This window comes from Oncorhynchus gorbuscha, unplaced genomic scaffold, assembly GCF_021184085.1.
Source record: "Oncorhynchus gorbuscha isolate QuinsamMale2020 ecotype Even-year unplaced genomic scaffold, OgorEven_v1.0 Un_scaffold_1034, whole genome shotgun sequence".
NCBI lineage: Eukaryota > Metazoa > Chordata > Actinopteri > Salmoniformes > Salmonidae > Oncorhynchus > Oncorhynchus gorbuscha.
In genome coordinates, this window is record NW_025745941.1 from 32,501 (window position 1) to 46,720 (window position 14,220).

A 14,220-nucleotide genomic window follows, 5' to 3' on the forward strand; every position below is an offset into this window, starting at 1 on the left:
ACACCTGGAACACATAGACAAGACATGACTAACACCTGGAACACATAGACAAGACACACAAACGTAACACCTGGAACACATGGACAAGACACAAACGGAACACCTGGAACACATAGACAAGACACACAAACGTAACACCTGGAACACAAAGACAAGACACACAAACGTAACACTTGGAACACATAGACAAGACAAACTGAGACACTGTCTGGTTAGGTGTGTAATCTTGCATGTATGCATGCATGTGCGTGTGCATTACCTTGCTGGAGGAAGTGGGTCTGGGGTCTTGCCAGTCGGAGAAGAATGCTCTGTGGAAGGACTCTGCGTAGGTGTCTCCATGTGTTCCTGGCGTGGTCATGAAGTGTACGTAATCAGCCAGCACCGCCCCCCTCGCCGCTGGTTCTGCCACGCTGGCAAACTTCCCCCCTGTCAGGGCCTGTGCCACCCTCAGGGAGCAGATGGCATTCAGGGTATTCTCACCTGCTTGGAGACCTGCACAGAGATAGAGGTATACTTAACTGAATAATTGATAATATGTATTGTCAATAATTATTTTCCTTACAGAACGGCATTTAAAGATATATACAGACCAAGGTCAGAGACAGTTACTTTTTTCCTTTAGTTACATTCATTCCTGAGATGAACTGAAATGAAGTGAGTAGTGAGCACCTTGGTGATAGTGGACCGATCCACCTGATGCCTTCCAGAATTTGAGCTTGTTATGGAGGATTACGCTACCCACAACATGGGGTCTGTTCCCACCAGAGGACCATGCAGTGCGACCGCTCCCCGCTATGGACGGGAGGGAAAGAGAGAACAGATTAAGGATACACTCAGTTTGATGAACATCAGGGGAAGAATGGATGCATATATCAATCACTCATGTCAGAATTCATCACCAATAAACAACTCATTTTCAAATTCAGTAAAGGGTGATGTTAACATACCTGAGTTGGAGAGGTTGAGGATGCTGGACGGATGTCTGTTGTTGGGTGCGTTGAAGCCGGTGATCCACCCTCCAAAATCTCTCTTGATGTCATCGATGTTGTAGTACCAGTGCGCAGGCATGGACATGGCGTCGGCGGCACACATTCCCCACAGCGCCTCTCCCACCGACCTTCGCATCTGGGTCATTTCGGCTAGAGACTGGTGTCGTTACTTCAGAAATCAAACACAAAAACATGTATATTTAAATAATAATAGTAGTCTATGTTCAGGTGGGTTACCCTGGGGCTACTGGTGCTCGAGGAGGCTATATATGTAACGTTATGCGAGCTGTAATAAAGAGATCAAACGTGGACATAGACAGGACAGAATTCCTTGACATTGTTTAGTGGTTTAAGAAACATATGCGGTCCTACCGTATAAATGTCAAATTGTAGAATGATCCTCACCCTATTGCAGGTGTAGTTTCTGCTGCACGTATGAACACCAGAATGCGCATAATAATGTCGATATAGAACTTGCGTAAATGCATCATTGCTGTGTTACAAAACTACACAGGGTCGTATTCACTTGACACCAAACGGATCAAAACGGGGAGGGATTACCTACACTTGTCCAATAAGAAATTCGTTGTCGTTGCAAAACGTTTCCGTTGCAAAACGTTTTGCTCGAATGAATAGACCCAGAAAATAGCCCGCTACATAACCAGAGTTTGACATAACTACCAATTTACATATTGTAACCGTCAGACAATCAACTCTCGCCAACTGTACATAAGTCCCTCAACTTGCAAAATGACGGACATTAAAGTTGAAGAATGTTTGATATTCGTAGTCAAATTGAACTGTTTCACTTTTCAACTGGGTCAATTCATGAAAAGCTAATGGAGAATAGATATATATTCAGTTTTAAAATGGAGACATTAAATATCGAAACGTTTGTCTCAAACGAATGTAAAATTGGTAAATTCATCTGATTCCCATTCCTTTGTTACGAAACTGTGGATTTGCAGATCGGTAATATGTTGGATTTGTCTTCTATATGAACAAAATAGTGAAGTGCATTATGGGTATTCGAATTTCATCAATGGAAGTAGACAAAGTAAAATGTATCGATACTATCAGGTTTAAATAGATAAGGCAGTAGGTACATTAGCTTATGTTTTGAGCGAACTGTAAATTGGTGTCGACACTTGTAATAATAATGCTTTTTGCAAGCAACTTCCTGAAATCAATGCATGCAGCATAGCAAAGATAGCTAGAGATCTAGCTAACGTTGTTACTTACAACATCCTTACTGGTGTACGTTAGCTGGTAGTACTAGCTAGGCCATCGACGTTGGATACCAACAATATATATGTAACTAGGTTGGTCTTTGGTAGGCTATATATCCGGCATAATATTGACTATGTGCTTAGCCAATTGCACATTTTCTTAACAGGTATCAGAGGAATTCATAACCAGCTGACCATCAATATTGAAAATGGATGGGTCAGAGAAAACAGAAGTTGGTGAGGAATTTTCACTTATACCGTTATATTGTTTCTAGTTTCACATACATTTAATCCAGTTTGAAAGATGGACCCAGTTGTTGTTGGAGATCATCATGCAAATGATTTGTTCCTGACATTTTTTGCTCTGATTTCAGCGAGGGCAAAGTCATTCTGGGTACAGGTGGACGTGGAAGAAACATTTGATGAGCTGTATGAATATCTGACACACCTGAAGCATGCCATCAAGACCTGCACTGCTACAGACAGAGGTACCATATATACAGTACACACACATACACATACTGGCCATTGATGCAATAATTGTTGTGTTTTTGTTTTAGAATATGTCCAGGGGATGAATATGATTACCTTATTGGATTCCGGGCTGATTGTGACACCGGCAACTACAGCCCCAGCTACAACTACAGCCCCAGCTACAACTACAGCCCCAGCTACTACTACAGCCCCTGCCACTGGGAATGAGTCTTTTGTGGAGGTGGTTATTGGTGCAGGTACATAGCCTACTTCACACCCAGTATATCATTATAGTATCTCTGACTGTGAGGTTTGGATTGATTGAATCCAAACGTGGTCTGTGAGCTATCCCAATATCTCAGTTTGCTGCTAGCCTAACATCTTCCCAATATCTGTCCACCACACAGAAATCCTCACAGTTTCAGTCCCTGACATTGACGACCCTCAGACTCCACTGCCCCCCCAACAGACAGAGCCCGTATCCCCTCCCTCACCCCTCCGTTACGATGGCTCCATCATCCCCCTGTCGCCCCCCTACCCCAACAGAGAGGACCTCATGACTCCCCTGCTGCCCCTCCAGCTCCCCTACCAGTTCCATACCTGCAGCCAGGCCTGTGTGCCCCACCTGCCCCCGTCCGCACACCACTTCCGGGGCCACAACCCTCTCAGGATCCCACTACTCTGCTCCTTCCAGCGGCAGTGTGCTCCCACCCCACCTCTCACTACTGGGATTGAGACCGATTGTGATGGGACTGAACCAGACTCTAAGGGGGAGGGCTCTGAAAATTCTGAGGGTGCAGAGTTGGACTCTGAGGTCACCGCGCGGGGTGTTGTTTACAAGGCTCCCTGTGGGCTGAGTCTCTGCACCCCAGGGGAGGTGCTATGTTTTCTGGTTGCCACAGAGAGTCACAGCGTTCTGCAGGTGGACGACTTCACCTTTGACCCCCTGGTGCAGTTGGAGTGTCTGCGCCCACCCGGGCTGGCTGTGAGGGACCTGAGCCGGGGGTCAGAGCCAACGCCGGTGGAGTTGTGCCTGCAGGAGGAAGGAGTGCGGCCGGAGGACTTCCGCTACAGGAAGGAGCGTTGGCCTCACGGCTGTTTCCTCAGTTCGGGCCCGCTGTTCACCACCTGCTGCGACTGCACTGATGGCTGTGGTGATGCGGAGAGCTGCGCCTGCGCTTGTCTGACCCCAGGCGGAAAACACTACTCCCACCAGAGGCTGTCTGAGCATGTGCCCAAAGGGTGAGTTGGGCTGGGCGTCTGGTCCTTGTCAGCAATCCTGTTGTGTTCATGTCTTTTGTGTATCCATTGTGCCTGGTGAGTGCATGCCATTACCAACTACTCATGAGATATGTATCTGTGTGTGTCTGCTAGGCTGTACGAATGCGGTCCTTGGTGTGGGTGTGACCGTGGTATGTGCCAGAACCGTGTGGTTCAGCGGGGTCTGCGTGTCCGGCTGCAGGTCTTCCCCACCGGAAACAAAGGATGGGGGGTGCGTTGCCGTGACGACCTGGACAGGGGCACGTTCGTGTGCACATACGCAGGTAGGGGAAACTGACAGTTTGGTCCTGTAAGCTTAAAATGATTGTTCAGTGAAAATGTACATACATGGCTTGTGAAAATATTTCACCCCCTTGGCATTTTTCCTATTTTGTTGCCTTACAACCTGGAATTAAAATGTATTTTTTGGGGGGATCGTATCATTTGATTTACACAACACTTTGAAGATGCTAAATATATTTTTTTCGTGAAACACACAAGAACTTGAGCGTGCATAACTATTCACCCCCCCAAAGTCAATACTTTGTAGAGCCACCTTTTGCAGCAATTATAGCTGCAAGTCTCTTGGGGTATGTCACTATAAGCTTGGCACATCTAGTCACTGATATTTTTGCTCATTCCTCAAGGCAAAACTGCTCCAGCTCCTTCAAGTCGGATGGATTCCACTGGAGTACAGCACTCTTAGTCGTACCACAAATTCTCAATTGGATTTAGGTCTGGGCTTTGACTAGGCCATTCCAAGACATTTCAATGTTTCCCCTTAAACCACTCGAGTGTTGCTTTAGCAGTAGGTGGTGAACCTCCGCCCCAGTCCCAAATCTCTGGAAGACTGAAACAGGTCTCCCTCAAGAATTTCCCCATATTTAGCACCATCCATCATTCCTTCAATTCTGACCAATTTCCCAGTACTTGCCGATTAAAAATATCCCCACAGCATAATGCTACCACCACCATGCTTCAATGTGGGGATGGGTTTGTGCCAGACACAGCATTTTCCTTGATGGCCATAAAGCTCAATTTTAGTCTCATCTGACCAGAGTACCTTATTCCATATGTTTGGGGAGTCTCCCACATGCCTTTTGGCAAACACCAAATGTGTTTGCTTAATTTTTCTATTTTAGCAATAGCTTTTTTCTGGCAACTCCTCCATAAAGCCCAGCTCTGTGGAGTGTACGGCTTAACGTGGTCCTATAGACAGATACTACAATCTCCGCTGTGGAAGCTCCTTAGTGTTCATGGTGCTACTTGCTTGGTGGTGCTACTTGCTTGGTGGTGCTACTTGCTTGGTGGTGCTACTTGCTTGGTGGTGCTACTTGCTTGGTGGTGCTACTTGCTTGGTGGTGCTACTTGCTTGGTGGTGTTGCAGACTCTGGGGCCTGTCAGAACAGGTGTATATATACTGAGATCATGTGACAGATCATGTGACACTTAGATTGCACACAGGTGGACTTTATTTAACTAATTATGTGACTTCTGGAGGTAATTGGTTGCACCAGATCTTATTTAGGGGCTTCATAGCAAAGAGGGTGAATACATATTCACGCACCACTTTTCTGTTGTGAAATTTCTTATTTTCGGAAACTATTTTTTTTCATTTCACTTCACCAATTTGGACTATTTTGTGTATGTCCATTACATGAAATCCAAATAAAAATCAATTTAAAGTACAGATTGTAATGCAACAAAATAAGAAAAACACCAAGGGGGATGAATACTTTGGCAAGGCTCAACTGTGGATTCAAATCAAGGATCTGAAACTTTATTAACTTCCCTTCTTTTCAGGTGTAGTTCTCAGGGCAGGACTGGACTCCGATGAGCCCCTCCCACCCAAGCGCCAGAAGGAGGACCTTCCCTCCGACGACGAGGTGGAGGTGGTAGATGAGTGGCTGGCGCCGGCAGGGGAGGGGCGAGCACCTGCAGAGACCCTGGAGCCCTCGCCCCCCTCCACACCACCTGACGGGCTTCATGTGCCTGTTATCCAGAGGCCCGGGGTGGAGCTTTCTCCACAGATACAAGCTGTGTTGGTGGGAAACTCCCTGCCAGTCCAACCTCTCACGGGTACTGGAAACTGGGCCAACGGATGCTTCAAGTGGCTTCATTGTTCCATTAGCCTGGTTACACCAGACTGACAGCTGCACTCACCATTGTTCCACTGGTTTAACCAGGCTATGGTTCCCAATGATGAACGTTGAGAAACAAGGCATTATGGGTGCCTAGATAGTATGCAGCATAACTTATTTTCTTTCCTGTTACACTTTTCCTTCTTCAGGCATGGAGGTTGAGGAGGGTGTGGAGCAAGAGAATGGGGTACAGAAGCCACAGCTGAATTCCCAACCACACATGAAAGAAGTGGATGTGAAGATGTCTGTGTCCACAAGCCCCAAAAAACTTGGCCCAAAGCAGAACCCTATGGAGCACCTGTATTACATAGATGCCACGAAGGAGGGGAACGTGGGAAGGTTCATAAATGTAGGTGTATGACGGTGTGACTATCTACTCCCATTCTTTAACCTACCCACTCATAACCTCTGACAACTTGTCTCTACAGCACAGCTGCGACCCCAACCTATTTGTGCAGAACGTCTTCACTGACTCTCATGATCCAAACTTCCCCGTCATCGCCTTCTTCACCAGCAAGTAAGTGTCCTGAATAGTCCCTTTTTAATGGGTAATGATTTTGTGATAATACTACGCGATGGGTTGATATATCAGTACCAATAGCAGATTTAGCTTTTTCTATATTTTCTTGCAGAGTGGTGAAGGCGGGGACTGAGTTGACCTGGAACTACTCCCACAGCCCTGACAGTGACCTGGAACAGAAAGTGACATGTCAGTGTGGCTGTGACGGCTGTCAGGGACTGCTGGCCTGAACCTTGAGATGAACACAAAACAAAATACTCCTTTATAGCCTGCTTCTAGACCAATTACATAGTCAGTTTGTGCTGTAAACAAATCTGCCTTCAGACCAGGCCACAATGACCCCAAGATGTGTATGATGGTGGACAACCAGTTATGCTTTGCAGTGATGTCTGGTGAGGACCTGCCTTACAACAGGCCTACAAGCCCTCAGTCCAGCCTCTCTCAGCCTATTGCGGACAGTCTGAGCACTGATGGAGGGATTGTGCGTTCCTGGTGTAACTGGCAGTTGTTGTTGCCATCCTGTACCTGTCCCGCAGGTGTGATGTTCGGATGTTCCGATCCTGTGCTGTCCTGTCTCCCTGTAGCGCTGTCTTAGGCTTCTCAGTTTATTGCCCTGGCCACATCTGCAGTCCTCATGCCTCCTTGCAGCTGGCCTAAGGCACATTCACACATGAGTAGGGACCCTGTGCATCTTTCTTTTGGTGTTTTTCAGAGTCAGTAGAAAGGCCTCTTTTAGTGTCCTAGGTTTTCATAACTGTGACCTTAATTGCCTACTGTCTTTAAGCTGTTAGTGTCTTAACGACCGTTCCACAGGTGCATGTTTGTTAATTGTCTATGGTTCATTGAACAAGCATGGGAAACAGTATGTAAACACTTTACAATGAAGATCTGTTAAGTTATTTGGATTTTTATGAATTCTCTTTGAAATACAGGGTCCTGAAAAAGGGATGTTTCTTTTTATAAATGCAACATGTAACATTTTCATTGATTTGACTGAGTTACAGTTCATATGAGGAAATCAGTCAATTGAAATAAATATAATAGGCCCTAAACTATGGATTTTACATGACTGGGAGTACAGTAAATGATGTTGGAGGCAGTTTATGGTAGAGCAATGAACATTTATCTGGCAACAGTTCTGTTGGCAGGTAGCCTAGCACTTAAGCACGTTGGGCTAGTAGCTGAAATGTTGCTGGTTCAAATCCCAAGCCAACTAGGTAAAAAAAATCTGTCAATATGCCTTTGTGCAAAGCACATAACCCTAATTGCTCCTGTAAGTTTCTCTGGATAAGAGCATCTACAAATTGACAAAAAAATGATTCATGCAGTTTGCATGCTCCCTCAAAATTTGAGATGTGGCATTGTGTTGTGACAAAACTGCTCATTTGAGAGGCCCTTTGTCCCCAGCACAAGGTGCACCGGTATAATGATTGTGCTGTTTAATCAACTTCTTAATATGCCACACCTGTCAAGTGGATGGGTTATTTTGGCAAAGGAGAAATGCTCATTAACAAATCTGTGCAGAAAATGACAAACGCTTGGTGTGTATGGAACATTCATGGAATCTTTCATTTCAGCTCATGAAACATGGGACCAACACTTTACATGTTGCATTTTTGTTCAGTGTAGCAGTTTGTAGAGCATGGGGCTTGTAACGCCAGGGTAGAGGTTTCGATTCCAAGGACAAGCCATATGTAAAATGTGCTCATTCATGACTAAGTCTCTTAGGCTAGAAGCATCTGCAAGATGGCATAGTTTAAAATGAAACCTTCATTGTATGAGGTCCACCATTGAGCCAAATCAAGTTGTGTTGATTAAGTAGTCACTGAATGATTTTAGTGGACCAGTTCAGTTGACTGCATTGTCAACTAAGTCCAGTAGAAATGTAAAGCAATTGAAGGGGTTCAACGGTCTACGAGTTTACCCAATTGGAAATTCTAAAGGAAATGTTTTACAAATCAAGGTGTATTACATGGTCAGGTTTACCACCAACAGGAGGGAAACCAATCACCCCAAATATTGAATTTGTCAAATGTTGAAATGGTCTTTGGCTAGCCTTATTCTTAGCGTTTTCGTAGGCGGGTCGATTTGTTGCTAAATGACGTTGTGACGTCATTGCGTGAAGACGTCATTACGTATTAACGTACAACTGCATCATTACGTAGAATACACAATAACGTTACTCAAATTGACTGTCCATCTCGGCGAAAAATATGATTGGACATTTGTTAGTTAAGATTTGTTTGTTTATCATATTTTTATTTGTAAAAGTAATATAAACACATCAGATATTTTTATTTTTAAACAACACACTGAATTATTAAACAATTACACATGATTGAACAATTACATTTTATTTATTTTCTTTTTAACTAGTAAACTTACACATTCTGAACAATTATAGTTTTAAGCAGTGTACATGCTAACATGCTAACTAACTGATCGACAATTATAGGTACAAGCTAATAACTAGGTATATATGCTATCTAATTGAACAAGCAACTTAACTTAAATAATGATGTGTGTGCTAGGCAGCTCTCTCCAGGTTGTTGTGCTGCTTGGCTGGCTAGCTGCTCAATGGTTTCCTCCAGATATTGCCACTGTTCTCGCACACACTGCAGTACACACTGAGACCATCAGCTGTGTGTCTCCGCCAGTTCCAGAAAGTCCACTCCTTGCATACGTACTGAAAATATGATGAATCATAGATCATCTTCACTGTCCAACTGCATTGTTGCAGCGTAGCCTAGTGGTTAGTAACTGAAAGGTTGCAAAATCGGATGCCCAAGCTGACAAGGTACAAATCTGTCGTTCTGCCCCTGAACAAGGAAGTTAACCCACTGTTCCAAGGCCTTCATTGAAAATAAGAATTCGTTCTTATGCCTAGTTAAACTTGCCTAGTTAAATAAAGGTAAAATAAAAAATTGTCACGGAGCTGGAACCAGCAGTAGAGGATGGAGTGGCCTTAAAGCTGTATGCTGCTGTGGTGCCAAACTGCTGCAGAACTTCACTTGGTAGTTTATGCTGGTAACAGGTATCACCAGCCAGCTTCAGTCCATACCGCACCAGGAGTATAGAGTTGAGAGTGTGCAGTGACATTCTATTTCTTAACTTTGACTTGACCACACTTATTTGGCTGAACAGCCGTTCAACCTCCTCATTTGAGTGTAGCAAGGAGAGGGCAGCGAGTGCAGCTTTGCACAGTTTTTCAAATGGATTCGACCCGGAAGAGTCTGTGTAGTTATTGACTTCACTCCAAAACTCAACTGTATTTTCAGTTGAGTCCCACCTAAACAGATGGATTTTTCTCCATTGGGAAACAATTTTATCAATTGTTTGGGGCTGGTATCCCAGTAGCTCAGCTACTTTAATAATTTCAGTGGTTCCTTTATTGTGCTTTAGTGTTTCCTTAACACTGAACAAGGCCATGTGTCACAAGGCTTCAAGGTTGTCTGGCAGCCTTGCTTGCAGCTCCTTGCTTAATGCAACAATGTAGTTGATGCACTGTCTCCGAATGACCTTTTTGTCCTTTGGCGTAAGACTGAGTTGGTACACCGTGCTCTCTAAAAGGTACCCAAGGTATGGTAATGGCCTGAGATGTCCATCAATGGCATCCTTCAGGACATCCATTTTTGCCATAGGGTTGACTACTCTGCTGCAAATTGATGTTAAGAGGTGTACCAGATTGTCCTAAAGCTTGACAGGATCTGTTTGCTCTCCCTCAAATGACTTCACTGCAACTTATACGTCAGACAGGGTTGATTTCAAGAACGTCAGGTAGACATAGTTGGTCTTGTCCATGTATGTGGCGTGGAGCACATCCGCCATGTAGTAATACTCACTGGCCTTGGTCACCTCAAAGTGGAGTTTCAGTTCTTCCCACTGGCTCAATATACGAGTTACCGCAGGCTCAATCGATAGCCAACGTGTGGCACACACTTTGGTGATCTGCAGGGGTTTCTGGCCACAATTAATGGTAACATACACTGCTTTGTACGCCTCGTGCCATTTTGGGGAAATGGAAAACCAGTTGTAGGTTTCCCTGGTTAAGTACTCAACACTCCTAGGGATGGTTTCTTTGGATGCTGCACTGACAGCCAATTGTAAAGAATGGCACACACAGCGGATGAGTACTGAATTGGGCAATGCACATTCTTCCTTTAAAATCTTTGTGTCATTTAGAGGGAAAATGCATTTTAGCATTTGAGTCACTTTTCAAAAGTTGCTAAAAGTTCCAAATACATTTTTAAAAGTAGCTAAATTTGTGGCTAGATGCTGGTTGAAAAAAAGTTGCCAGTGTACTCTGAAAAGTTGCTAAATCTAGCAACAAAATTGCTAAATTGGCATCACTGCGCCCAGTTGTAAAGTCACATGACACACGTCCCTGATCACGTGACCGCAGTGTACAAAACACTCCTCGTTCCTTTCTTTCTACAAGTGTTTACGACGTTCTTATACCTCAGTGGTTTATGGAGGAGATGGAAGTCAACATGAACACATTGCTGGCAGCAGGGCTTCTACTGCTTTTCGCTATGCCCGGAGAACTTTACAGAATCCCTCCGCACGAGGAAGTCGCCAGGATGGCTAGATTCGTCGCCAACCAGTGCAACTGGGCTTCCATGGCCACAATATCGACCCATGAGCCAGTGCAAGGACAACCCTTCTCCAATGCGTTCTCTACCAGTGACGGACCAGTTGGGTCTGGGACTGGGGTGCCCTACATGTACCTCACCACTATGGAGATCTCTGTCCAGGATTTAAAGGTGGGTAGGAGAATATTTATGTCAATTGCAACGTAGGAAAGGTATGGATCACTGGTGCCAACAATGTCAAGACAATACAATAAGTCGATGACCGATAAGGTTGTTATTTGCATGATGTCGCCTACTGCAAGAAAAAGTCCTTGTTCCATTTGTAGTTGACACTTTATTTCCATTTAGAGCCATGACTGAAAGTTGCTAAATTATGCAACTCATTGGCCCATCATGAGTCAGCTGCTTTTGGGGCGTGACACAGCATTTTTGTTGTAATGACGTCATATTTCAGTGTTATGTTGACTGTGGCAATGAATTGACAGCTCCTAGTCTGACCCAGCCAGCACCATGTATGCCAGTGTAACGGATGTGAAACGCTAGTTTAAGTTAGCGGTGGTGCGCGCTAAAGTGTTTCAATCGGTGGCGTCACTTGCTCTGACAGTATACACACACACACACACCTTGAAGTAGTACTTCCCCTTGCTCTGCAAGGGCCGCGGCTTTTGTGGAGCGATGGGTAACGATGATGCAGAGGGTCCCAGGTTCGCGCCCGGGTATGGGCGAGGGGACGGTCTAAAGTTATACTGTTACACCAGTTTGACACACTCTTTGGGCTCAATTCAGTCAGATCACCATTAGCCAACATCCGCATGAACTTTGTTAGAGCTGTCAAATTCACAAGCGGCTCCTGGCATATACCTAAAGCCATAGGCTAAACTTTTGACCTTTTCTCTAATAAATAACCTACATGTGTGCCGCCATTCAAAAGGGATGTGCTGAAGAGTAAGGAGAGACTGACTGACTGACTGCGTTTCAGGTGAACCCCCAGGCTTCCTTGTCCATGTCCCTGGCCCAGACAGACTTCTGTAAGAACCAAGGATTCGACCCTCAGGATCCCCTTTGTGCCCACATCATCTTCTCTGGCTCTGTGCTGGAGGTGAGGGTTAATGACATGCACACACACACACTCACACACACAATCAGTCTCACTCACTTGCACAGTGTTTATCTTCATGAATCCTCACTGTTCTGTTTACCTGTATGTTTCTGACAGATTAACGGTACAGAGGCCACCTTTGCCAAGAAAGCCCTGTTCAGTCGCCACCCTGAGATGGTCGACTGGCCCACCGACCACAACTGGTTCTTTGCTAAGATGAACATCACCAAGGTGTGGGTTCTGGACTACTTTGGAGGGGTGAAGACAGTCACCCCAGAAGACTACTTCAAGGCTACACCCTACAAGAGACACCACTGAGTGAGTAGCTATTGATGCTTCTCTCTTGCCTCTGAGGCCCTGTCCAGAAACAACCCGTAGCATCTGACACTGGATCAGTGACTAGGGGTTTCACTGCCTCGTGCAAATAATCTTAGGATGCACTTTTGTGGAGTGCACCTCTGAAACGGAGCCTGATTGGTCAGATGTCATGGAGTTTGATCAATGTGTCATCGATATGGTTTATTGTCAGGAATGAAAGTAATGAATAGCACTAGGTGCACGTGACAAAAATGTACTGAGTCACTGTTTTAGTTTACAGTGGCTTCAGAACAGCTGACTGTTGTATTTCTGTCTTGTGATTCTTTTAGGAGGACACCACAGCCAGTTTGATGAAGAGGATTCCTAAGTGTTTCATAGTGATCTAGAGGGCAGGAGATATTTGGAACAATGAAGACTTTTTTTCCCCCCAACTAAATTTGCTCAATAATGGCCATTTGCTGAATTCCAAATAATGTAATATCTACTGGGGTGTCTGTGGGGGAAGGGGGATGGTTTGGAATTCAGAGTTTCTCTCATATGCTTCCAATTTAAATGTATGGCTATAGGGATGGATCTCTGTGTGTAATTGTGGGTTATACCCTTTAGGAAGCTCTATTGTTGTGCAATATAATGATTTTAAGAAGGACTGCCTTTGTTGTTAGGGAGTTCATTTGGCTTTTGTAGTTATAAGAAAGAATTGATGACATCTCTCCCATGTGAGCAGCCATATGCAGTGTTGTATTTTTACCACAAGAGGGGGAGGTGTGATGCTTGGTACAGACAGAAGCAACTGTCTTGAAGGGTAGTTTGACCAAATGACATATGTTGTTGTAGTAGTATGGAGGTGGTTTTTGTTTCATGCCAACAAGGGTACCACCACTCTATTGTTTTTGGACCATGCCACCAATAAGCTGTAGCAAGGTAAACAACCCCACATTCTGGGTGGCAGACGCTAGCTCCATAGAATACCTTTTAATGTAGGTATCCATCAATTAGAACAAGTTGTCATTTGGGTGAACCATTTCTTTAAAGCAGAGGAAAAACATGACGCTCTTGTTGAATTAAATTGTGTGTTATAGTTAGTGGTATGTGTTGACTATGACGCATTGCACTTGTCATCTACAAATCCATTTCTCATTTTACAAGTAAACCTTTTTTTAGTCTAGTCTTCATTTAATCAGTTTGGGTCTAATTCATTTAAATTGAATACCATACCAAAATATAACTAAATATGACATGCATTTAAAACAAAATATATTCAGTTTTACAGCATCACTTCTGATTTTTGCAGGAATTTAAATACATTCTTTGTATATTTTCTAGGTGAAATAAGTATTTATATGCTCCTCCATTCTCTATTGATGCTGACACGATACATATTTTTGTAAACAAAATGATGGATGATTTGTATAAATAAAGCTATATTTTGTATGTACAGTACTTTCCTTTGTTGTTAAATGTAATATTTATCTTGTTAAATAATCGGGTTGGTTTTCCCATGTAGGATGCAAGTAAGCATGACTGGTCACACTGGGCTACTAAGTAGATGAGTCCAATAGAACTTATAGCACACAGCTCTTCAGTCACTGGGCTACTAA

General features: G+C 44.2%; 3 protein-coding genes across 6 annotated transcripts in view; 2 read left to right on the forward strand and 1 right to left on the reverse strand.

Moving 5' to 3' along the window:
• The window catches only part of LOC124021049, a 4,527-nt gene extending 2,552 nt beyond the window's left edge, over nt 1-1,975 (reverse strand). The window contains exons 1-4 of one of the 2 annotated variants that reach the window (XM_046336364.1): nt 1,395-1,975; nt 948-1,158; nt 670-792; nt 260-492 (exon numbers count right to left, since the gene is read on the reverse strand). In XM_046336364.1, coding sequence (XP_046192320.1) covers nt 260-492; nt 670-792; nt 948-1,134 — 543 coding nt within the window. In that variant the 5' untranslated portion in view covers nt 1,135-1,158; nt 1,395-1,975. Of the gene's footprint in view, nt 1-259; nt 493-669; nt 793-947; nt 1,159-1,361 lie in introns of both variants that reach the window. The other variant, XM_046336363.1, reaches the window with a different exon arrangement.
• setdb2 (SET domain bifurcated histone lysine methyltransferase 2) overlaps nt 1-7,119 on the forward strand; it is a 31,784-nt gene extending 24,665 nt beyond the window's left edge. Inside the window, exons 1-10 of one of the 3 annotated variants that reach the window (XM_046336357.1) lie at nt 2,013-2,087; nt 2,386-2,455; nt 2,593-2,706; nt 2,779-2,949; nt 3,100-3,934; nt 4,067-4,236; nt 5,756-6,031; nt 6,243-6,442; nt 6,522-6,610; nt 6,726-7,119. In XM_046336357.1, the coding sequence (XP_046192313.1) occupies nt 2,428-2,455; nt 2,593-2,706; nt 2,779-2,949; nt 3,100-3,934; nt 4,067-4,236; nt 5,756-6,031; nt 6,243-6,442; nt 6,522-6,610; nt 6,726-6,843 (2,001 nt within the window). In that variant the 5' untranslated portion in view covers nt 2,013-2,087; nt 2,386-2,427 and the 3' untranslated portion in view covers nt 6,844-7,119. Of the gene's footprint in view, nt 1-2,001; nt 2,456-2,592; nt 2,707-2,778; nt 2,950-3,099; nt 3,935-4,066; nt 4,237-5,755; nt 6,032-6,242; nt 6,443-6,521; nt 6,611-6,725 lie in introns of those variants that run through there. The other 2 variants (XM_046336358.1, XM_046336359.1) reach the window with 2 other exon arrangements.
• Nucleotides 7,120-11,007: 3,888 nt separating this feature from the next.
• On the forward strand, nt 11,008-14,062 carry creg1 (cellular repressor of E1A-stimulated genes 1). Its single transcript, XM_046336378.1, has 4 exons — nt 11,008-11,376; nt 12,185-12,304; nt 12,422-12,622; nt 12,952-14,062. The coding sequence occupies exons 1-3, from the start codon at nt 11,083-11,085 to the stop codon at nt 12,620-12,622; spliced, it is 615 nt and encodes a 204-aa protein (XP_046192334.1). The 5' UTR covers nt 11,008-11,082; the 3' UTR covers nt 12,952-14,062.
• Nucleotides 14,063-14,220: the final 158 nt, after the last annotated feature.